Consider the following 23,641-nt stretch of genomic DNA (forward strand, 5'->3'; position numbering starts at 1 on the left):
GATCAGCTTACCCTCCCCAAAACAAACCTGGACCACTGGGAGGAAACATGCAAAACTGAACATAGATCAGTATCTAGGGGAAACTTCCTCCTACTCCGAGGGGCCTCCCATACAAAACACTACACCCTATATTCATCTGCCTCACCACACACACACACACTACTCTTGCCAGTGAGGATGGTCATTGATACTGCATTCAATCATGTATTGCTATAGTGAAATGGTTGAAAGGTTTTTGGTTCCTACTTATTTTCTGCAATTGTATCCCTATCTGGAAGTCTTCACAGAAGCTTCTGGACATGCATTTATCCTCCAACTGACAGAGAAGACTTCATATGTTAATAACATACTAGAAAATTAATCCTTGTCCCAGTTTTTCCACCCAACAGCAATGGAACATCAAACACACAGTACACCAGACAGATTTAACGTAAGGAAACATACCCTTTGTGGATTTGTTTTATTTCTTAAATTTCTTGTTTTTTTTTTTCATTTTACTTTTCAAATGTGAATGTTCACAGTTAACACCACACAAAATGTGACCTTTCCCAATAAAAGAGATATTTTAGTTGATATAAAATAACAATCAATTCATCAAACTAAATGAAAAGAAACAGCATGGAGCATGTCATCAAGTCCCCTGTTGTTTAAGTTCGTTCATTCATTGAATTGTCTTTTTAAAAGAAGCATCTGTAGCTCTCCCCCCGTAGGAGCGAGGGTCCGAAAGGAGAGGGTCCAGTCATGTTGAGACACCTGGAGACGAGACACCTGGAGACGAGACATCCTGTATGAAAGAGTGAGAAAGACTAATGCTTCCGATTATTACAAAACATTTGTGAAATAAAATTGGCAGAAAAATGTGATCCTTATAATACCTCATTTAAAATCCCCACATTACATAGCATTGATACAAGTGACCATTTTTAAAAACAAAAATAATAGATTTGTATCTTGCTGAAATAAGCAAGGACACAGGATGAATGGAGACAGACACATTCACACACACACACTCTTCCACACAACACATTTACAAAACACATTCCATCTCTCCTCAACCAATTCAATAGTTGCCTTCTTGATTTCCATGACAATCAGTAAGAAAAAATAAGCATTTGATTTTATGGCATAATTGCATAATTTTTCCCCCCTTGTTTATTCATTCCCAGGAGCGGAAAAAATTATCAATAAATTATATTAAACATGAAATAAAAAATAGAACAGCTATTGAATGATTTGACTATATTGTGGCTGAAATGTTAATGCCAGTTTTTTCAGTCCAAATCTTGTTCAGGAGTTTTTGTTATAAAATCCTCCTTCAATCCTCCTCTCATGTCAGTGTTCATCCTATCTTTCTCTTCTACAGACAAAGAGGAAGAGGCAGGTACAGGAATTTGTTGGTGTTTCAGTTTGTTAGTGGCCATGTCCCCTCTCTCTCCCCATCCGTCAGTGCAATAATACAATATTATATCAGTGTGACATAACTGATGAAGCCTAACTCTCAAACACCCACCTTTATTTCAGAAAGGACTGAAAGAAACCAAAATAAAAAATAAATAAATGTCTATTTCCCTCCCGCTACATCCCACTGAAATGAACCAAAATATTTTTGTTGCTGAAATTCATGTAAATGCTTCTGAAAGAAAATAACAAATTCAGATGTTATTTTTTCTTCTTTAAATAGAGATGTACACACGTTTCTTTTTGGAAACATAAATTGTTTGTGTTGAAGGAGGATCGCTCTGGGGGGAGGGGCAGTAGATAAACCAGGGGGTGGGGCAGGGCCTGGATTGGGTGTTGAAGAGGAAGGGGGGAGTGCCGAAACGCCCTCAAAGAAGAAAGGGATTGGTGCTGGCGCCCGTCACTCCGGCCCCTCCCACTGCTCCCCCGGCTCCCATCACTCCAGCTGCCCCCGTAGGCCCCCCAAAATTCAGCTGTGGGGGCAGGGCCCCTCCGGGCCCCATGAAGTGAGAGGACCCAGGAGGACCCATGGGCGAGAGCCCGCCGTAGGGGGACATTCCCATGGGGCTCTGCATCATGCCCATCCCCAGGCCTGGTGCTCCCATACTACCCATAGGCCCCAAGCCCATGCCAGGGTATGCCATGGGGTTGGGTGGTACAGGGCTGGTGCGGAGGCTGCTGAGGCCCAGTGTGGAGGGCTGTGGGGAGATGGAGGAAATGGGGGCGGCCGCGCCAAACGGGTTGGAGGTGGGGGGTGGCGTCGGGGAAACCCCCCTGCTGGAGATTGTGCTGCCCGGGGTGACTGCCATGCCAGGGGCTGAAGACGAGGCTGGAGAGGAGAGAATACTTCAATCAATATACTTTCATTTATTACAAACACAAAGTGCTTAAAAATGTGTGTGTATGTGTTCATGTGTTATCAGTACCTGTGGTCTGGAGGAAGGGGTTGTGTGTTGAGGAGGAGATTGATGGAGGAGGAGGTTGTTTAGGTTTGGGTTTAGAAGACACCAGTGAGTCCAGGTCCACCAGAGATGCGTTGGGCCCCAGGAACGACTCAGGGGTCTTACAGACAGGAAGTGAAGAGCACAGAGATGTGAGGTCAAAGGGCACCGGAGAACCCGCACTATCGCCCGTTAACTGACCTCGCAGTTCTGGGTGTCCTACAGACCGAGAGACAGAGAGAGTGAAGGTGAACATGGAGTACTGTATTTATAGTGACTAACCAGATTAGACACCACAGCATTATACCAGTATTACTGAGGGAGGATGGAATGCAAGACAACTGTGTTTGTGGGTGAATGGGGGGGGGGTGCTCAATGAGCATCTCATCCACATGTCCTTGCCATTATATGTCAAAGTGTGTGTGGATGTACCTGTGCCATTAGTGTGTTTGGCGGAGTCGCTCCATGGGTCAGAGGTGATGATGGGGTCAACCCCGTCCCCAGCCCAGGGGTCTATTGGCCCCCCAAAAGAGGAGGTGGTGGAGAGGGGCACAGAGGGACCCCAGGGGTCGACACTGGGGGGGGTCACAGCTATGGGGGAGGGAGACAGGCAGGGGTTTGGCTCACATACAACACCAGGGTCGGGGTCAATACCATTTCAAGTCAGTCAATTCAAAAGATGAATTGGAATTCCCATCTAAGATTTCAAAAGTGCCATTTATTTTCAATGAGGATTGTTCATCTCTTGAACTGAACAGGAACCCAACCCAACACCATACAATATTTTGGGAACAAGGAGCTGGGCTGGATCCCAATAGTCCAATATGGCTTCCTTTCCCCACTTTCTCTCATTTATCTGTACTGCTATGGAAGAGCTGGACACAGAATATTTTCACTTGAAAGGAGGTAAGAACAGACAGAGATCTTTTATTGAAACCAGAGATACCCCTGACTGAGATATGAAGGGTCACATTCCAAATGATCTAAACATGCTGGCTATTTGAAGAGTATTGGGAAAATAGACCAAATGTATTGATGTCCAGTGTGTGGAAGTAGGGGTGTGGGACAAGGAGACGGAATGAGGGTAACAGGTGTAGACGGGGCCAGGGGAGTAAAGGTCAGAGGTCACTAACCTGAGGGTCCCCAGGGGTCAACGGAGTTGACTCTTGAGGAGGCTGTCTCTCCCCAGGGGTCTGGCGGGGGGGCTATCGTTGGGGGGGCCGTCCCTCCACTAGCCCATGGGTCTACGCTGGGGGGTGAGGCGGGCGATGAGGCACCCCAAGGGTCTGCAGGGGCCAGGCCCCAGGGGCCAGAGGCAGAGGGGGCTGGGAGGGGGACTGTGGGAGGGGGTGAGGGGCCGGCAGAGCCCCCAGAGGCAGCAGCAGGAGCCCCCCAGGGGTCCACAGCACTCAGCTCCATTAACGCACTCTGGGAGAGGATAATACCCAGGTTATAACAACACACTGATGTTGAACAGACATCAAGAGTCAATGAGCTCAAGGCTAGTGTAGTCTGTCTCTCATACACACACACACACACACACACACCCCCACACACTGAAAATCACAGAGCAGTCAGTTAACATACACACTAAACAAATGTTGACACAGGCAACACACACAGTTACCTTGATAAAAGCAGAGGATGAAAGAAGGGATAGACCAACTAGTACTGGGACGGGAGAGAGCGAGGGGTGTTTCTTGTTTCTCAACCTGTGGTCTGGGGACCAGCACCGGTCTGTTGATTTTGCTGACCAGTCAGTCAGATAATTGGCAAACTCTGTTCTTAAGCACAACTTTTAATAAAAAAAAGGCTCCTCTAGGAAATATCATAGCTTACAGTTAGTTACCCGATAGGGTTCAGAAACCCTTCTGGTGTCGGCCTACACTACCTTCGCTTTCAGTTCTCTCCAATCACAGAATGCACAGGTGAGAGACACAACTACAGCAGGTAACACCAGGAGAGAGAAAGAGGAACTGAGTGGTATTGTCTAAAGAGTGTGTGTAGCCCCCATCCATCCCTCCCCTATGGCTGGCGTACACACACGTCACCAAACACACCTCCTCTGGCTTGGCCTTCTCCATCCTGCTCTCCTCGATGGCCATCTGCAGTCTCAGGTCGTCCCCCCTGCGCAGCCTCTCCTCCTGCCAATCACATACAGCTGTGATGTCATCACCTGCGACAAGCGCTCAGGCAGGCCAGCCCATAGGCACAGATCTAGGATCAGCTTACTACCTCCAAATTGTAGCCAAAGCCATTTGGGGAGAATATGCTAAACTGACAGTAGATCAGTGTCTAGGGAGCAACTTAATTTCACTCCCCCAGGAAGCACTATCTGACCGTGATGCAAAGCTCCAGGAGAGATGCTGCCTTTAGTGGCTGCTCTCAGATCAGCTCTCCTCAACCCACCTTAGGGAGTTTGAAAACATTCTCCCTTCCCTGAGGAAATCAAAAACTGATTCTAGACCAGCCGCTATGGGCAGTATCCTCTTTCACCTTCTGAAGAAAGTGGTCAGGGTCCCAGCCATACTGGACGTGGACTGTCTGCCAGGGCTCTCTATTCAACCACTGCCTGTATCCAGAAGTGTTCATGGGCAGACAAAACAACAGTCCTCTTCTTGTGCTTCTGCAAGGAAGTTGACATTCTAGAACGACGTCGAGGTCCTAGAACGACGTCGGGGTCCTAGAATGACATCGAGCGGGGTCCTAGAATGACGTCGGGATGCTAGAATGATGTCGGGGTGCTAGAATTACACTGAGGTTGTATCTATACTTAAGAACTTTGTGAGACAAAAGAACAAACTGGGTAAAAAACAACCTGTAGTTTTAACAATGCTTAGCGAGAGTGTTGTTTTGCCTTAGCCTCTAAACTTCTGAATACCGGTGTTGATTGAATACTGCCCTCCAACTTGCAGAGTGTGGGCACTGGAAGATGCCTTTAATTGAGTGTGTTTAAGTATGTCATTGTGTGTGTAGTTTGAAGCATGCGTTCAGAACAGAGTCATTTGCAATGGAAGAAAAAAAAGGGAGTAATCACTCATTCAGAAAGGGTTCAATTGAGTCATTCAAATTATCAAGTCTTTGCCATGCATCATTTTACACTGATTAAATCATAGGGGGAGTTATTTTTAAAACTACTTCTTTCCTTCTTATATTATTAACCCATTGACGTGTATGTTTGGAATTAATGAAACAGATCATTCCTATGAATATCATTCATTTTGATTGGGATTAAGACTCGATGGAGTGACTGCCAGCTGGGTAGACAGATTGACAGATAGATAGGTAGATGATGATCGGTCGGTCAGGTGGTGACCTTTGCCCCCTGACCTGTTCTTGTACTTCCTTGCTGAGTGTGAGTGCATAGCGGAGCTCTGCGTCCTCCAGAGGGGCCACAGTAGTCTGGGGGTCAGGGGTCAGAGGGTAAAGGTGAGTGAATGGAAACACACATTGTCCTGGGTTACCCTTGCTATGCCCGGATACTTCTGTTATGGACTGTAGTTAAGTGTCACCATATATGTGTGTTCTATGTATAGTGGTTGTAGGGTGTACAGTGCATATATCCTATACAAATCAACCCGTTTATCAAGCCATAGGACCTCAGGTTAACAGTGTGGTTGGCCAGCGGGGGCTCTGCCTACCCTCCACCAGCTCCAGGCTGGCTGTACTGTATACCTGTTCCGCCTCCTCCTTGCTCATGGCCAGGGCCAGCTGCAGCTGCAGGTCCTCCTCCCCGGAGCTCTGTGGCCACGCCTGCTCTGGGTCCGCCCCTCCAGAGTGAGAGCCCTGAGACAGCGCTCCACCCCCCAGACCTGGAGCTGAGGGGGCCGAAGAGGCTGGGGGACAGGATGAGGGGAACGGAGAACAGGGAAAGGAGGCGAAAGAAAATGGTATTGCTTGCGCATCATGGCATAGTTAGAGCTGGGCAGGAACAAAAGCCTGCAAACACCACATGCATCTCTCCAGGATCAGGGCAGCTCTGCATCACAGCAGACAATTTAAAACTACATTTCTGTTTATGGTTTGCTTTCCTCCTCAATCTGTTTCAGATCCCCTGGTGGCTGGTGCAGGCTGGGTAATGTAGTTGTCTCTCACCACTAGTGGTCTGTGCCATCTTCTCTTTGGTCTTGAGGGCATGGATCCTCTCCTCTCGTAGTCTCTCCTCGTCCTTCAGCAGTGTCACCAGCTGTTTGGCCTTCTCCCGCACATTCACCCCCTGACACACATGCAGGTAAATGCACATGAGTACATACAACTCAGTGCACAACCTTCCTAACTACACAGCTGTGTCACTGAATAGTTGATAAATGTCAGTTATTTGCTTGCAAACAGTGTTTCCCTGTGACCTGCTATATTGCCTTTACCAGCCCATAAACATGTTACTGTTGGCTTTTCACTCTGTGTTTGTTTAAGAGGTCACAGTAAAACATTGTAAAGTCCTTGAATGAGAGGCGAGTAGTGATTCAGTACCAGTGTGTGTACAGTGTGTGTGCATGTGCGTGCGAGCGCGTCGTACCTGGTCCTTGCCGTCTCTGTCGATGAACTGGAAGTCCTTGAGAGTCTGGACAGCGTAGATGTTCTCTCTGCACTGCTGAGCCACGCGCTCTGAACCCGTCTTTATGAGGTACTCCATGAGAGTCATAGCCTGGAGAACACACAGTACAGTAGAAACCACAGAGATATTAAATTACTGGAGATGCTATGTCATAAACCCTCAAAGTTCCAGAACGGGACGAGAATAGCAGCCATAGATTTGGTAAAGAGGTCAATCGAACTCGACCAAAACAATGGAATTGCCATGGAAACAAGGACAGGAAAGGGCAGTGAAGGAAGATCCCGAATCTCCTCATTTCCCCCCAGCAGAATTAGCCTACATTTAGGCTATTGTTTATGTGCATTTCACACTATGTTGAGGTACAAATCAGAGTATAAAGCTTGTATGGACACTAACCCCCATACAGGTTCATGTCATTATCACCAAGCAACTGCATTACAGTTAAAAAGTACTTTGATTACCACCACCGATTGCTGTATGCTACACTCATATACAGTGCCTTGCGAAAGTATTCGGCCCCCTTGAACTTTGCGACCTTTTGCCACATTTCAGACTTCAAACATAAAGATATAAAACTGTATTTTTTTGTGAAGAATCAACACCAAGTGGGACACAATCATGAAGTGGAACGACATTTATTGGATATTTCAAACTTTTTTAACAAATCAAAAACTGAAAAATTGGGCGTGCAAAATTATTCAGCCCCCTTAAGTTAATACTTTGTAGCGCCACCTTTTGCTGCGATTACAGCTGTAAGTCGCTTGGGGTATGTCTCTATCAGTTTTGCACATCGAGAGACTGACATTTTTTCCCATTCCTCCTTGCAAAACAGCTCGAGCTCAGTGAGGTTGGATGGAGAGCATTTGTGAACAGCAGTTTTCAGTTCTTTCCACAGATTCTCGATTGGATTCAGGTCTGGACTTTGACTTGGCCATTCTAACACCTGGATATGTTTATTTTTGACCCATTCCATTGTAGATTTTGCTTTATGTTTTGGATCATTGTCTTGTTGGAAGACAAATCTCCGTCCCAGTCTCAGGTCTTTTGCAGACTCCATCAGGTTTTCTTCCAGAATGGTCCTGTATTTGGCTCCATCCATCTTCCCATCAATTTTAACCAGCTTCCCTGTCCCTGCTGAAGAAAAGCAGGCCCAAACCATGATGCTGCCACCACCATGTTTGACAGTGGGGATGGTGTGTTCAGCTGTGTTGCTTTTACGCCAAACATAACGTTTTGCATTGTTGCCAAAAAGTTCAATTTTGGTTTCATCTGACCAGAGCACCTTCTTCCACATGTTTGGTGTGTCTCCCAGGTGGCTTGTGGCAAACTTTAAACAACACTTTTTATGGATATCTTTAAGAAATGGCTTTCTTCTTGCCACTCTTCCATAAAGGCCAGATTTGTGCAATATACATAGGATTGTTGTCCTATGGACAGAGTCTCCCACCTCAGCTGTAGATCTCTGCAGTTCATCCAGAGTGATCATGGGCCTCTTGGCTGCATCTCTGATCAGTCTTCTCCTTGTATGAGCTGAAAGTTTAGAGGGACGGCCAGGACTTGGTAAATTTGCAGTGGTCTGATACTCCTTCCATTTCAATATTATCGCTTGCACAGTGCTCCTTGGGATGTTTAAAGCTTGGGAAATCTTTTTGTATCCAAATCCGGCTTTAAACTTCTTCACAACAGTATCTCGGACCTGCCTGGTGTGTTCCTTGTTCTTCATGATGCTCTCTGCGCTTTTAACGGACCTCTGAGACTATCACAGTGCAGGTGCATTTATACAGAGACTTGATTACACACAGGTGGAGTGTATTTATCATCATTAGTCATTTAGGTCAACATTGGATCATTCAGAGATCCTCACTGAACTTCTGGAGAGAGTTTGCTGCACTGAAAGTAAAGGGGCTGAATAATTTTGCACGCCCAATTTTTCAGTTTTTGATTTGTTAAAAAGGTTTGAAATATCCAATAAATGTCGTTCCACTTCATGATTGTGTCCCACTTGTTGTTGATTCTTCACAAAAAAATACAGTTTTATATCTTTATGTTTGAAGCCTGAAATGTGGCAAAAGGTCGCAAAGTTCAAGGGGGCCGAATAATTTCGCAAGGCACTGTATATTTATATAAGTTTGGGTGTCACTTAGAAATGTCCTTGTTTTTTTTAAAGAAAAACTACTTTTTTGTCCATTAAAATAACATCAAATTGATCAGAAATAGTGTAGACATTGTTCATTTAAAACATTCATGGAATCATTAATTCCACTGAAACTGACAGGCTAGCTAACAAGCTTAATGTGCACAATATCTTATCACTGGCTGACCTAGTCACTGGCCAAAATGGAAGATCTTTTATACTGTCATATGAAGCCTTAGGTCACAGATAGAACAATGAGACAGATATTTCACCGGATGTGTAAATGTGAAGCATCCGTTTGGCATTTCTACTCACTACCAAATATGGTAGTGAAAGGAAGCTCAGTGGGCGGCAGTAGGAGAAGATGGAACAAGATGGATTTGTCGATTTTCTGCAAATTTTCTCAATACAGTTCTCTTCCCAAAACTAAAATATGTTACGAACAGAGTGGACTAAACTTTGCCAAAGTATTAAAAAATGGTGTTGTTTAGAAACAGTGTAAAGGCAAATTGAGTTATTGCAAATATGCAAATGAATGCTAGAACGGGCCAATAGGATCTTGCTAGATCGTGCTTGGTTCTTCCCACTATGACTCATTTGATCCCATTTGAAAACAACGGACTGTGGTCTATCTTGGTTTAGTTATGTCCATTCTAGTATTCTAATTCCTATTTCTATGTGCACAAATACAACAGTGAGAGTGAGTGTGTGAGCAGACAAACCAGACAGACAGACTACGTCACCTGTTGTTATGGTCAATATTGAACAGACATTCGCACAACTTTCCTTTTCACTTCCTCTCGCTCACCACCCACACACGCAAACCTTGTAGACGTGTCTCCAGTTCTTGCCGTGGTCGTTGAGTCGTTTCCACACCATGCTCATGATCTCAGAGAAGGCCACTACGTTGTAGGTCAGGTCTGCTATCTCTGACATCAGAGAGCTGCTGGGGCCCCATGGGTCATTGGACGTCGCTTCCCGCACCTGGAGACAAGGGGCGTGGGGGGGGGACAGAGGAGACAAGGGGCGTGGGGGGGGAAAGAGAGACAAGGGGCGTGGGGGGGGACAGAGCAGACAAGGTGCGTGGGGGGGGGAAAGAGAGACAAGGGGCGTGGGGGGGGGTAAGAGAGACAAGGGGCGTGGAGGGGGGGGAAAGAGAGAAGGGGCGTGGGGGGGGAGACACGGGACAGAGGGGGGAAGAGACACACGGGACAGAGGGGGGAAGAGACACACGGGACAGAGGGGGGAAGAGACACACGGGACAGGGGGGGGAAGAGACACACGGGACAGAGGGGGGGAAGAGACACACGGGACAGAGGGGGGGAAGAGACACACGGGACAGAGGGGGGGGAAGAGACACACGGGACAGAGGGGGGGGGAAGAGACACACGGGACAGAGGGGGGGAAGAGACACACGGGACAGAGGGGGGAAGAGACACACGGGACAGAGGGGGGAAGAGACACACGGGACAGAGGGGGGAAGAGACACACGGGACAGAGGGGGGAAGAGACACACGGGACAGAGGGGGGAGAGACACACGGGACAGAGGGGGGGAGAGACACACGGGACAGAGGGGGGGAGAGACACACGGGACAGAGGGGGGAGAGACACACGGGACAGAGGGGGGAGAGACACACGGGACAGAGGGGGGAGAGACACACGGGACAGAGGGGGGAGAGACACACGGGACAGAGGGGGGAGAGACACACGGGACAGAGGGGGGAGAGACACACGGGACAGAGGGGGGAGAGACACACGGGACAGAGGGGGGAGAGACACACGGGACAGAGGGGGGAGAGACACACGGGACAGAGGGGGGAGAGACACACGGGACAGAGGGGGGAGAGACACACGGGACAGAGGGGGGAGAGACACACGGGACAGAGGGGGGAGAGACACACGGGACAGAGGGGGGAAAGACACACGGGACAGAGGGGGGAGAGACACACGGGACAGAGGGGGGAGAGACACACGGGACAGAGGGGGGAGAGACACACGGGACAGAGGAGGGAGAGACACACGGGACAGAGGGGGGAAGAGACACACGGGACAGAGGGGGGAAGAGACACACGGGACAGAGGGGGGAAGAGACACACGGGACAGAGGGGGGAGAGACACACGGGACAGAGGGGGGAGAGACACACGGGACAGAGGGGGGAGAGACACACGGGACAGAGGGGGGAGAGACACACGGGACAGAGGGGGGAGAGACACACGGGACAGAGGGTGGAGAGACACACGGGACAGAGGGTGGAGAGACACACGGGACAGAGGGTGGAGAGACACACGGGACAGAGGGTGGAGAGACACACGGGACAGAGGGAGGAGAGACACACGGGACAGAGGGGGGAGAGACACACGGGACAGAGGGGGGAGAGACACACGGGACAGAGGGGGGAGAGACACACGGGACAGAGGGGGGAGAGACACACGGGACAGAGGGGGGAGAGACACACGGGACAGAGGGGGGAGAGACACACGGGACAGAGGGGGAGAGACACACGGGACAGAGGGGGGAGAGACACACGGGACAGAGGGGGGAGAGACACACGGGACAGAGGGGGGTGAGACACACGGGACAGAGGGGGGAGAGACACACGGGACAGAGGGGGGAGAGACAAGGAACAGAGGGGGGAGAGACAAGGAACAGAGGGGGGAGAGAAACATCAGGATTCTTTCTTTAACCTTTATTTAACTAGACAAGTCAGTTAAGAACAAAATCTTATTTACAATGACGGCCTAGGAACAGTGGGTTAACTGCCTTGTTCAGGAGCAGAACGACAGATTTTGACCTTGTCAGCTCAGGGATTCGATCGAGAAACCTTTCAGGTACTGGCCCATGGCTCTAACCACTAGGCTACCTGACGCCCCAAAAGCAGTCAATATTGAACAATCTAAGGTGTGATTTATTGATAAATGAATTGATTAATCAACTGGTAGTTTATATCAAGACAGACTATTAATTCCCTTGGCAAGCTCAAGCCAACAAAATATTACGATACAAAGCTCCCGACTAAACATGTAAAAACAGACAAAACAATTATGCAAAGTACTTTAATCAAATGAACCCCTGATAAGTCCACAGCCGTGATCGTAGGTCACCTTAACTGATCATCTCTTCTACTCTCTGGGGTGTGGAGATGATGTGATGATAAACAGGCTGGACAGAACCATCATGATGAATGGATAACATGATTACATTAACCCAGATAGCGAGAGGTGGAGATACAGGGAGTACACAGTGGAATGTATTCTTTGGTAAGTGCCAATAGTTAAGACAGAAATAAGGGAGGAGAGGAAGAAAGAGTTGGAGAGGGAGGAAGCAGAGGCGGGGAAGACTGAGGTGAGATGGCCTTGAACGAAGTGGTGAGGATAGGAGGAAGAGGACAATGGGTAACAGAAGAATAAAAAAATAGAGGTGTGAGGTGTGGGTGGAAAAGTGGTCGGAGAGGAAGAGAGAAAAGAAAGAGGACGAGCGAACCTTGATCTCGGCCTCTGAGAAGTTGTGGACAATGTTCTTTACTTGTCGCCGTAGCGATGAGGTCGACATGGCAACCGTCTGGCTGTCGGGTTCCACGGAAAATCTGCCCCAAACAGAGAAAGAGAGGGGTTGTAAAACAGTTAATACAACACAAAACAAATAGCAGCCAGGGCAAAGTGTACAGTGAGTTAATACACAGAGAGAGGAGAGGAGCCAAACTCTGAGGAGAAGAAACAAGTAGACAAAAAGAAAAGCAGCAACAGAGAGACATAAAGAGAGAGAGACATCAAGAGAGAGAGAGACAAAGAGAGAGAGACATCAAGAGAGAGGGAGACATCAAGAGAGAGACATAAAGAGAGAGAGACATCAAGAGAGAGAGACATCAAGAGAGAGACATAAAGAGAGAGAGACATCAAGAGAGAGACATCAAGAGAGAGAGAGAGACATCGAGAGAGAGAGAGACATCGAGAGAGAGAGAGACATCGAGAGAGAGAGAGACATCGAGAGAGAGAGAGACATCGAGAGAAAGAGAGACATCGAGAGAAAGAGACATCAAGAGGGACATCGAGAGACATCGAGAGAGAGAGACATCAAGAGAGAGAGACATCAAGAGAGAGAGACATCGAGAGAGAGAGAGACATCAAGAGGGAGACATCGAGAGAGAGAGACATCAAGAGAGAGAGACATCAAGAGAGAGAGAGAGAGACATCAAGAGAGACATCGAGAGAGAGACATCAAGAGAGAGAGAGACATCAAGAGACATCAAGAGAGAGAGAGACATCGAGAGAGAGAGACATCGAGAGAGAGACATCGAGAGAGGGACATCAAGAGAGAGACATCAAGAGAGAGACATCAAGAGACATCAAGAGAGAGAGAGAGATGTATGTATGTATATGTGTATGTATGTGTATATATATATATATATATATAGTATTTTATTTTTTTTGTTTTTTTCGATGTACTTTACTCAAACCAGTGAATATCACTTATTATAAATGAGATCATTAACTATCAGCTCTTGGAATATCCAGGGCCTATACTCTTCACATTTTGGTTATAAAACAACTAATCCAGAATTGATTAAAAACATCAAGGGACAGGACATCATAATCCTACTGGAAACATGGTGTCGTGGAGACATAGATACTCAGTGTCCCTCAGGCTATAGAGAAAGTTTACTACCATCAATCAAACATAAAAATGTTAAACGGGGCCGAGACTCAGGTGGAATCATCATTTGGCATAAGCAGGACTTAGCACTGAATGAAATGAAAAAAGGTACCACTCACATTTGGCTAAAACTTAACAAAGGTACAATCTATTGTGACAATGATGTATACATATGTGCAGCTTATGCTCCTCCTTCAGATTCATCATATTATGATGATCAGTTTTTTGACAATCTCCAGACAGAAATCATTACATTTCAGGTGCAGGGTAAAGTGCTTCTTTGTGGAGATTTCAATGCAAGAACAGGTTCTGAGCCTGACTACACTGATGCGGGAGGTAACCACCACATATTTGGACACCCCTCCTTGTACAGTAGCCCTATTATAAATAATAGAAACAGTCCTGACCAAATACTGAACAAAAATGGAAAAGAGTTAGTACATCTCTGTCGAGCCTTAGGCCTGTACATGCTTAATGGTAGAATCAGAGGGAACTCTTTAGGTCAGTTTACTTACTGCTCAGCTCTTGGGACAAGTGTAGTCGATTATGCCATCACTGACATTGACCCCTCCTCCATTAGTGCATTCACTGTCAGACCACAGACACCATTGTCAGATCACAGTCAGATCAACGTGTTTCTGAAGAAATTAACCGGCAGTATTCATTCAAAAAAACAGCCCAATAAACTTTACAACATAAACCAATCGTTCAGATGGGCTCCAAACAGTGCAGAGGCATTCATTGAAACATTGAACTCAAATGAAATGATGAACTCTATACAGTTTTTCAATAACTCACAGTACCAAAACAATAAAGATGGTGTCACTTCAGCTACCCAAAACATCAACTGCATATTCCAAAAAGCAGCATCGAAAGCAAATTTGAGAAAACCAAAGCAATGCAACATCAGAAGCAAAAATCAAAATGTTTCTGACAAATGGTTTGATAATGAATGTAAAACAATTAGAAAACACCTAAGACAAATGTCAAACAAAAAACATAAGCAGCAAAACAACCCAGAGCTACGATATGAATACTTTGAAACTCTGAAACAGTATAAACAAACACTGAAATGCAAGAAATTGAATTATACCAACAAGACACTTGATGAAATTGAAAACGCAATTGACCAAAATCAGTTCTGGGACATGTGGAACAATTTAAGCACATCAAAGCCACAAGAATTAGCCATACAAGATGTAGGAATTTGGAAAACTTACTTTGATAATCTATACAAAAACATCCCACAAAAAGACTTAAACCAGAACCAATTAGAAATTAAAGAAAAATTGAACATCCTGGAATCAGTCATTAAAAACAACCAAAATCCATTAGATTACCCAATAACCCAACAAGAACTAAATGAAAAGCTAAAATCTATTAAATTAAAAAAGGCTTGTGGTGTAGACAACATCAGAAATGAAATGCTGAAAAACAGCACACCTGAGTTGCAAAATGCTGTGCTTAAATTGTTCAACATGGTTTTAACTTCTGGCTGCTTCCCTGATGTCTGGAACCAGGGGCTCATCTCCCCTATCCACAAAAGTGGAGACAAATCAGACCCCAATAATTACAGGGGAATTTGCGTCAACAGTAACTTGGGAAAGATTTTCTGTAGCATTTTGAATTCAAGAATTCAAACCTTTCTTCAAGAAAAAAATGTAATAAGTAAATGTCAAATTGGCTTTCTCCCTAACCATCGCACTACTGACCATATATACACCTTACACACACTAATTAATAAACACGTCCACCAAAAAAAAGAGGGCAAAATCTTTGCTTGCTTTATTGACTTTAAAAAAGCATTTGATTCGATTTGGCACGAAGGGCTATTCTACAAAATTCTACAAAGTGGGCTTGGTGGTAAGGTGTATGACTTAATAAAATGTATGTACACAGAAAATAAGTGTGCAATAAAAATCAAAAACCAAAGAACATAATTTTTTTCACAATGTCGAGGTGTGAGACAAGGCTGCAATTTGAGTCCAAATCTTTTCAACATTTATATCAATGAATTAGCAGACATGTTGGACCAATCTCCAGCCCCAGGACTCACACTATTTGACACAGAGGTGAAATACCTGCTATATGCTGATGACTTGGTACTTCTATCACCAACCAAAGAAGGTCTTCAACAAAACATTAATATTCTGGAGCAATATTGCCATAATTGGGCCCTGGCAGTAAATTTCCAAAAAACTAAAATCATGATTTTCCAAAAAAAAAACCAGATGTCAGAAACAAAAATGTAAATTCACCCTGAACAACACCTTAATTGAACACACAAAAAATTACACCTACCTTGGTCTGACCATATCTGCATCGGGAAACTTTAATATGGCAGTGAAGGCACTCAAAGAAAAAGCCCGCAGAGCAATGTATGCAATAAAAATGAAATTATTCAAAATCAACATCCCAATTAGAATTTGGACTAAAATATTTGACAGTGTAATCCTACCAATAGCACTTTATGGAAGTGAGGTTTGGGGGCCACTCAATAAACTGGATTTTAAAATGTGGGACAAACATCCAATTGAAACCCTACATGCAGAATTCTGTCGGAAAATTCTACAAGTCCAGAGAAATACACCAACTAATGCATGTAGGGCAGAATTGGGCCGTTTTCCAGTAATAATGAAAATACAGAAAAGATCATTAAAATTTTGGCTACATCTAAATTCAAGTCCAAATTCGAGTCTGCAATTTAAAGCACTTCAAGCCCAAGAGCTGAGCCCAGAAACGAGCCCTCTCAGTCAGCTGGTGTTGGACCTCACCAATCAAGCTGACACCAGCACTGCTTCAAAAGAAAGAATTCCAATAAACAAAATCATGAACCAATCAAAGGAATCATACTTACAATACTGGAAAAACGAAACAAAATCCCAAAGCCGACTAAATTGCTATCTGACCCTAAACAGAGAATATGAATTGGCTGATTATCTCTACTCTGTCAGAGATACAAAGCAGAGACAGATCCTTACCAAGTACAGGCTGAGTGACCACCGATTGGCAATAGAAACCGGCAGACATAAAAAGACATGGCTACCCAAAGAGGAGCGTGTATGTGGTCACTGCATGACAGGGGAGGTAGAGACAGAGATGCACTTTCTCCTTTACTGTGATAAATATTCCTCACAAAGAGATTCATTATTCACAGAAATGACTACATATATTCCACATTTTTACAAATTGAACCCAGAGGAAAAACTAAGAATACTCATGGGCGAAGGAGCAATGGCTCCTCTTGCAGCCAAATATGTATTTTCCTGCCATAGCCTGAGGGACACTGAATAATAACATCTGCATAGTAAACAGTAACTTACTTATTATTAGTATTATTGTTATTACTATAATTATTAATGTTTACTGTAGACTGTTACCATTTTATTGTATTTATTTTTGTATTATTATTTACTACCATTTTATATTATTATTTGTTATCATTTACAATTTTGTTACAATGTATATTGTATACATTGTTGCTTTGGCAATATTGACACAATGTTTTTCATGCCAATAAAGCAGCTTGAATTTGAATTTGAATTTGAGAGAGAGAGACATCAAGAGAGAGACATCGAGAGAGAGACATCAAGAGAGAGACATCAAGAGAGAGAGAGACATCAAGAGAGAGAGAGACATCAAGAGAGAGAGAGAGAGACAGAGAGAGATAGACATCAAGAGACATCAAGAGAGAGACATCAAGAGAGAGACATCAAGAGAGAGAGAGACATCAAGAGAGAGAGAGACATCAAGAGAGAGAGAGAGAGACATCAAGAGAGAGAGAGACATCGAGAGAGAGACATCAAGAGAGAGAGAGACATAAAGAGAGAGATCGAGAGAGAGACATCAAGAGAGAGACATCAAGAGAGACCTTGAGAGAGAGAGAGAGACATCAAGAGAGACATCAAGAGAGACATCGAGAGAGAGACATCAAGAGAGAGACATCAAGAGAGAGAGAGACATCCAGAGACATCAAGAGAGAGAGAGACATCGAGAGAGAGAGACATCAAGAGAGAGAGACATCAAGAGACATCAAGAGAGAGAGAGAGACATCAATAGAGAGACATCAAGAGAGAGACATCAAGAGAGAGAGACATCAAGAGACATCGAGAGAGAGACAGAGAGAGAGCGACATCAAGAGACATCAAGAGAGAGAGAGCGACATCAAGAGAGAGACATCAAGAGAGAGACATCGAGAGAGAGAGAGACATCGAGAGAGAGAGACATAAAGAGAGACATCGAGAGAGAGAGAGACATCAAGAGAGAGAGAGAGAGAGAGAGACATCAAGAGAGAGAGACATCGAGAGAGAGAGAGAGAGACATCGAGAGAGAGACATCGAGAGAGAGAGAGACATCAAGAGAGAGAGACATATTTAACTAGGCAAGTCAGTTAAGAACACATTCTTATTTTCAATGACGGCCTAGGAACGGTGGGTTAACTGCCTCCTTCAGGGGCAGAAGGCAGATTTTCACATTGTCAGCTCGAGGGATCCAATCTTGCAACCTTACAGTTAACTAGTCCAACGCAATAACGACCTGCCTCTCTCTCGTTGCACTCCACAAGGAGACTGCCTGTTACACAAATGCAGTAAGCCAAGGTAAGTTGCTAGCTAGCATTAAAACTTATCTTATAAAAAATAATCAATCATAATCACTAGTTAACTACACATGGTTGATGATATTACTAGATATTATCTAGCGTGTCCTGTGTTGCATATAATCTGACTGAGCATACAAGCATACAAGTATCTAAGTATCTGACTGAGCGGTGGTAGGCAGAAGCAGGCGCGTAAACATTCATTCAAACAGCACTTTCGTGCGTTTTGCCAGCAGCTCTTCGATGTGCGTCAAGCATTGCGCTGTTTTTGACTTCAAACCTATCAACTCCCGAGATGAGGCTGGTGTGACCGAAGTGAAATGGCTGGCTAGTTAGCGCGCGCTAATAGCGTTTCAAACTTCACTCGCTCCGAGCCTTGGGGTGGTTGTTTCCCTTGCTCTGCATGGGTAACGCTGCTTTGATGTGGTGGCTGTGGTCGTTGTGTTGCTGGTTCGAGCCCAGGGAGGAGCGAGGAGAGGGACGGAGGCTATACTGTTACACTGACAATACTGAAGTGCCTATAAGAACATCCAATAGTCAAAGGTTAATGAAATACAAATGGTATAGAGGGAAATAGTCCTATAATAACTACAACCTAAAACTTCTTACCTGGGAATATTGAAGACTCATGTTAAAAGGAATCACCAGCTTTCATATGTTCTGAGCAAGGAACTGAAACGTTAGCTTTCTTACATAGCACATGTTGCACTTTTACGTTCTTCTCCAACATTTTGTTTTTGCATTATTTAAACCAAATTGAACATGTTTCATTATCTACTTGAGGCTACATAGATTTTATTGATGTATTATATTAAGTTAAAATAAGTGTTAATTCAGTATTGTTGTAATTGTCATTAATACAAATACGGTTTATTTTTTAAATATATATATATTTTTTTTCATCGGCCGATTAATCGGTATCGGCTTTTTTGGTCCTCCAATAATCGGTATCGGTGTTGAAAAATCATAATCGGTCGACCTCTAATCGAGAGAGACATTGAGAGAGAGAGCAGCATCAAGGGAGAGCCACATCGAGAGAGGGAGAGAGAGACCCACATTGAGAGAGAGAGAGAGAGAGAGAGAGACCCATCGAGAGAGAGAGAGAGAGAGACCCATCGAGAGAGAGAGAGAGACCCATCGAGAGAGAGACCCATCGAGAGAGAGAGACCCATTGAGAGAGAGAGACCCATTGAGAGAGAGAGAGAGAGACCCATCGAGAGAGAGACCCATCAAGAGAGAGAGAGAGACCAAGCGAGAGAGAGAGCGAGAGAGAGACCGAGAGAGAGACCCATCGAGAGAGAGAGAGAGACCGAGAGAGACCCATCGAGAGAGAGAGAGAGAGAGACCGAGAGAGAGACCCGTCGAGAGAGAGAGAGACCCATCGAGAGAGAGACCCATCGAGAGAGAGAGAGAGAGAGAGACCGAGAGAGAGAGAGAGAGAGAGAGAGGCCCATCGAGAGAGAGAGACCGAGAGAGAGACCCATCGAGAGAGAGAGAGAGAGAGACCGAGAGAGAGACCCATCGAGAGAGAGAGAGAGAGAGACCCATCGAGAGAGAGAGAGAGAGAGACCCATCGAGAGAGAGACCGAGAGAGAGACCCATCGAGAGAGAGAGAGACCGAGAGAGAGACCCATCGAGAGAGAGAGAGAGACCGAGAGAGAGACCCATCGAGAGAGAGAGAGACCGAGAGAGAGAGACCCATAGAGAGAAAGAGACCCATAGAGAGAAAGAGAGAGAGGGAGACATCGAGAGGGAGAGACATCGAGAGAGACATCAAGATGGAGAGAACACATTGAGAGAGAGCGAGACATCGAGAGTGACATCAAGAGAGCGAGAGACACATCGAGAGCGACATCGAGAGCGTCACATCGACATCGAGAGCGACACATCGACATCGAGAGAGACACATCGAGAGAGAGAGAGAGAGACACATCAAGAGAGAGAGACATCAAGAGACATCGAGAGAGGGAGACAGAGATCGAGAGAGAGCGAGAGAGACATCAAAAGAGAGCCACATTGAGAGAGAGAACGCATTGAGAGAGAGAGAGAGATAATTACTTGAAACATTGGAAAGAATTAACAAAAAAACAGAGCAAACTAGAATGCTATTTGGCCCTAAACAGAGAGTACACAGTGGCAGAATGCCTGTCCACTGTGACTGACCCAAACTTAAGGAAAGCTTTGACTATGTACAGACTTAGTGAGCATTGCCTTGCTATTGAGAAAGGCCACCGTAGACAGACCTGGCTCTCAAGAGAAGACAGGCTATGTGCACACGGCCCACAAAAGGAGGTGGAAACTGAGCTGCACTTCCTAACCTCCTGTCCAACATATGACCATATTAGAGATACATATTTCCCTCAGATTACACAGATCCACAAAGAATTTGAAAACAAATCCAATTTTGATAAACTCCCATATCTACTGGGTGAAATTACACAGTGTGCCATGACAGCAGCAATATTTGTGACCTGTTGCCACAAGAAAAGGGCAACCAGTGAAGAACAAACACCATTGTAAATACAACCCATATTTATGCTTATTTATTTTCCCTTGTGTACTTTAACTATTTGTGCATTGTTACAACATTATATGTGTGTGTGTGTATATACACACACACACACACACACACACATATATAATATGACATTTGTAATGTCTTTATTGTTTTGAAACTTCTGTATGTGTAATGTTTACTGTTAATTTTTATTGTTTATTTCACTTTTGTATATTATCTACCTCACTTGCTTTGGCAATGTTAACACATGTTTCCCATGCCAATAAAGCCCCTTGAATTGAATTGAGAGAACACATTGAGAGAGAAAGACACCGAGAGAGAGAGAGACATCGAGATGGAGAGAGAGACATCGAGATGGAGAGAGAGACATCGAGATGGAGAGAGAGACATCGAGATGGAGAGAGAGACATCGAGATGGATAGGCAAACATTGCGTGAAAGAGAAAAACTAAACCAGCAATCAAATTTAGTGGACATAGTGCTCCTTTATGTCAACAGAGAGAGAAAGGCAGCACACACACCTGTTACAATGGAATAGTGTTCTCTCACTTGGTTTCTCTCTTTCCGGCTCCAGTCGTTTACAGAGTGCTCTGTCTCAGCCTGTCCGTCTCTCCTCACAGAGACATTGAGTCCCAAAACCGCAGATTTGGGGCGATAAAAACAATCTGTGGAGTGAGAGATGACAACACTAATCTTACCGGTACGTGTTGAGGGCCCCAAAGAGAAAACCCTGAGCTTCTCCTCACCCCAAACACAACGTAGGCTAGGATATTTAATTGGGTTTAATTGGAATTAGGCAGTGTTTTAGAATGGTTCACTTTCACTATCTGACCCAGTTAATGCTGTCAGATGAGCATGACCATGGCATGCAGGCTTGAACAGTGTCACTATTTTGACATCATTGAACTGTTAGTACTCTGTGGACTGTTTAGCAATGCTGTGGCATGATTAATCTTATTGGGTTTCATTCACTTCTCTTTTTGACCTGCACTGTTGGAGCACGGAGCTTAAGAATTTCACTGTGCCCTGCAATTACATCTGCGAGCCTCTGTATGTGACTAACAAACTCATCTAATATGTAGGTACAGCATATTCCTATATGATTTAACTGTCTTCTCTGACAGAATTGTTCCAGTGCTGCTGAATGACCCTAGCAGTGTGGCCGAGCAGACTAATAAGGAGTGGAAGACGACAGGTTGTACAGTACTAATAGGTTGCATAACACAGAGAGATAACCATTCCTGAAGTCAGTTTAGAGATTACTGGAGCAACGTTCCAAAGTTCATACAAGGCATCTACCATGACCGAATGTAGATAAGGGACAAGCTTAGCCCAAATCTCTCACAATTCAACAGGGTTCAGGCCAAATCTATGTAAATTGAGGAAGCGATCTGAAAAATACTGAGAAATACTCCGGAAAAAAAGTGATCTTTCTTGAAACAGACATATTCTGTGCTCAATTTATATGGCAATGACCTCAACCCTACACATCATAATGTGGAGCACTGCATTAGCAAAGCTCCTTATCAACAGTTGAACTTGACGGTACAATAACATAGCTACATGCTACAGGACAGGAGACGTCCGGGTGTTGTATGTATGTTATTGTACCGTCAAGTTCAACTGTTGATGAGGACCTTGGCTAATGCCATTTAAATATTCAGGACAGCTTACAGTGGAATAAGTATCAGAATAAGTTTCACTCTGACACTAGACATACAATGTGCATTCAATGGCAGATACATTATCGGCAATGAAATCCCAACATGCAATACACATGCAACTAGTTAGCTGAAGCCAGAGAAACGTACCTAGTTGGCTGAGTCTAATACAAGCTAGCTAACAAACTGTTGAACTAAAGTTCGTTAGCCAGCCGAAGTTATTGCGCTACTAGCCCATATTTGTGCGAACGCCAGAAAAAAAATAGGGCGGTGTAACGTTGTCGACTGTAACGATCATGACAATGTCAGAGACACTGTGGCCACTACGCTCGTTCCCACTTGCTATCAGACAGTCACACACCATCCTGAGCCAGAGACCCCCACCCAGTTATCATGCTAACCAGTTATCATCTCTCACAACAGTCTACACAGCAATTCAACACTAATGCAAACAGTACAACAGGAAATACTTGACACTACTACTATCAAAGAACATGGGAAGTGTAACGAACTTGGTTGGCAAACATAGAAGGCCATCCAAACCAGATAAAAGGGGTCACTAACTAATTCGTTAGCTAGCTATAGGCTGGCTAACATTAGCTATCTGGTACCACCCTCCCAGCTATCAGCTGGAAAACGTTAGCTACTTACCGTTAACTCCCCTTCTCCTTGGCTTTCTCAGTAGCGATCAATTTGAACGTTTTACAATTGTGGTGGGGGTTAAGGGGAAAGCGTGAAAGAGAAACCCGACTAACTAAATATAGGTATTCCTGTCACGACACTGAATGAATCATTGCTATTTACCTAGCTAGGTAGCTGAAGTAGCCAACGGCATAAAACAGATGAGATAACGTTGAACGCTGTTGCTAGCAGTTCAAGTGGCAACAGAATAGGAGTGGTATTTATGATCTGATCGAGTGATACCACCATCCTTAACATAAAACCGATGGTTATGGAACGTTTACTGCGTCAATATTACTTATAATATTTAATAACTGTTGACAATATACCATAATTAACATCCAAATTAAGTCTATACTGACCCTGTTGTAGCTCGAATGGTACAAGGAGATGGCGGAACTTCCGGTTCCGTTCCCGACTACAGGAAAGACCGCACCCCTTTGCA

The 23,641-nt window shown here is 44.8% G+C and overlaps 1 protein-coding gene across 10 annotated transcripts; it reads right to left on the reverse strand.

Annotated features, from left to right (window-relative positions):
* Positions 1-454: 454 nt before the first annotated feature.
* LOC110537113 (epsin-1) lies at positions 455-23,641 on the reverse strand. Of its 10 annotated transcripts, none has more exons than XM_036940976.1 (13): positions 23,559-23,641; positions 21,404-21,519; positions 12,571-12,673; positions 9,914-10,072; positions 6,916-7,044; positions 6,495-6,615; positions 6,075-6,235; positions 5,730-5,801; positions 4,460-4,543; positions 3,533-3,827; positions 2,832-2,990; positions 2,385-2,618; positions 492-2,287 (listed from the first exon to the last, which is right to left on the reverse strand). In XM_036940976.1, the coding sequence occupies exons 3-13, from the start codon at positions 12,637-12,639 to the stop codon at positions 1,827-1,829; spliced, it is 1,944 nt and encodes a 647-aa protein (XP_036796871.1). In that variant the 5' UTR covers positions 12,640-12,673; positions 21,404-21,519; positions 23,559-23,641; the 3' UTR covers positions 492-1,826. The 10 variants fall into 10 exon arrangements, with proteins under 10 accessions (XP_036796904.1, XP_036796871.1, XP_036796864.1 ...); XM_036940969.1 differs by having other exon boundaries at positions 21,376-21,519; XM_036940971.1 differs by having other exon boundaries at positions 23,167-23,608.

Source organism: Oncorhynchus mykiss, chromosome 2 (assembly GCF_013265735.2).
Source record: "Oncorhynchus mykiss isolate Arlee chromosome 2, USDA_OmykA_1.1, whole genome shotgun sequence".
NCBI lineage: Eukaryota > Metazoa > Chordata > Actinopteri > Salmoniformes > Salmonidae > Oncorhynchus > Oncorhynchus mykiss.

Excerpts from the sequence above, each read along its gene's own strand:
- LOC110537113 (XM_036940976.1), bottom strand. The coding sequence starts at position 12,639 with ATGTCGACCTCATCGCTACGGCGACAAGTAAAGAACATTGTCCACAAC. Across the intron at positions 6,616-6,915 it reads ACAGAGACGGCAAGGACCAG|GGGGTGAATGTGCGGGAGAA; the intron begins GTACGACGCGCT and ends CATGTGTGTCAG. Across the intron at positions 5,802-6,074 it reads GCAAGGAGGAGGCGGAACAG|ACTACTGTGGCCCCTCTGGA; the intron begins GTATACAGTACA and ends CCTGACCCCCAG.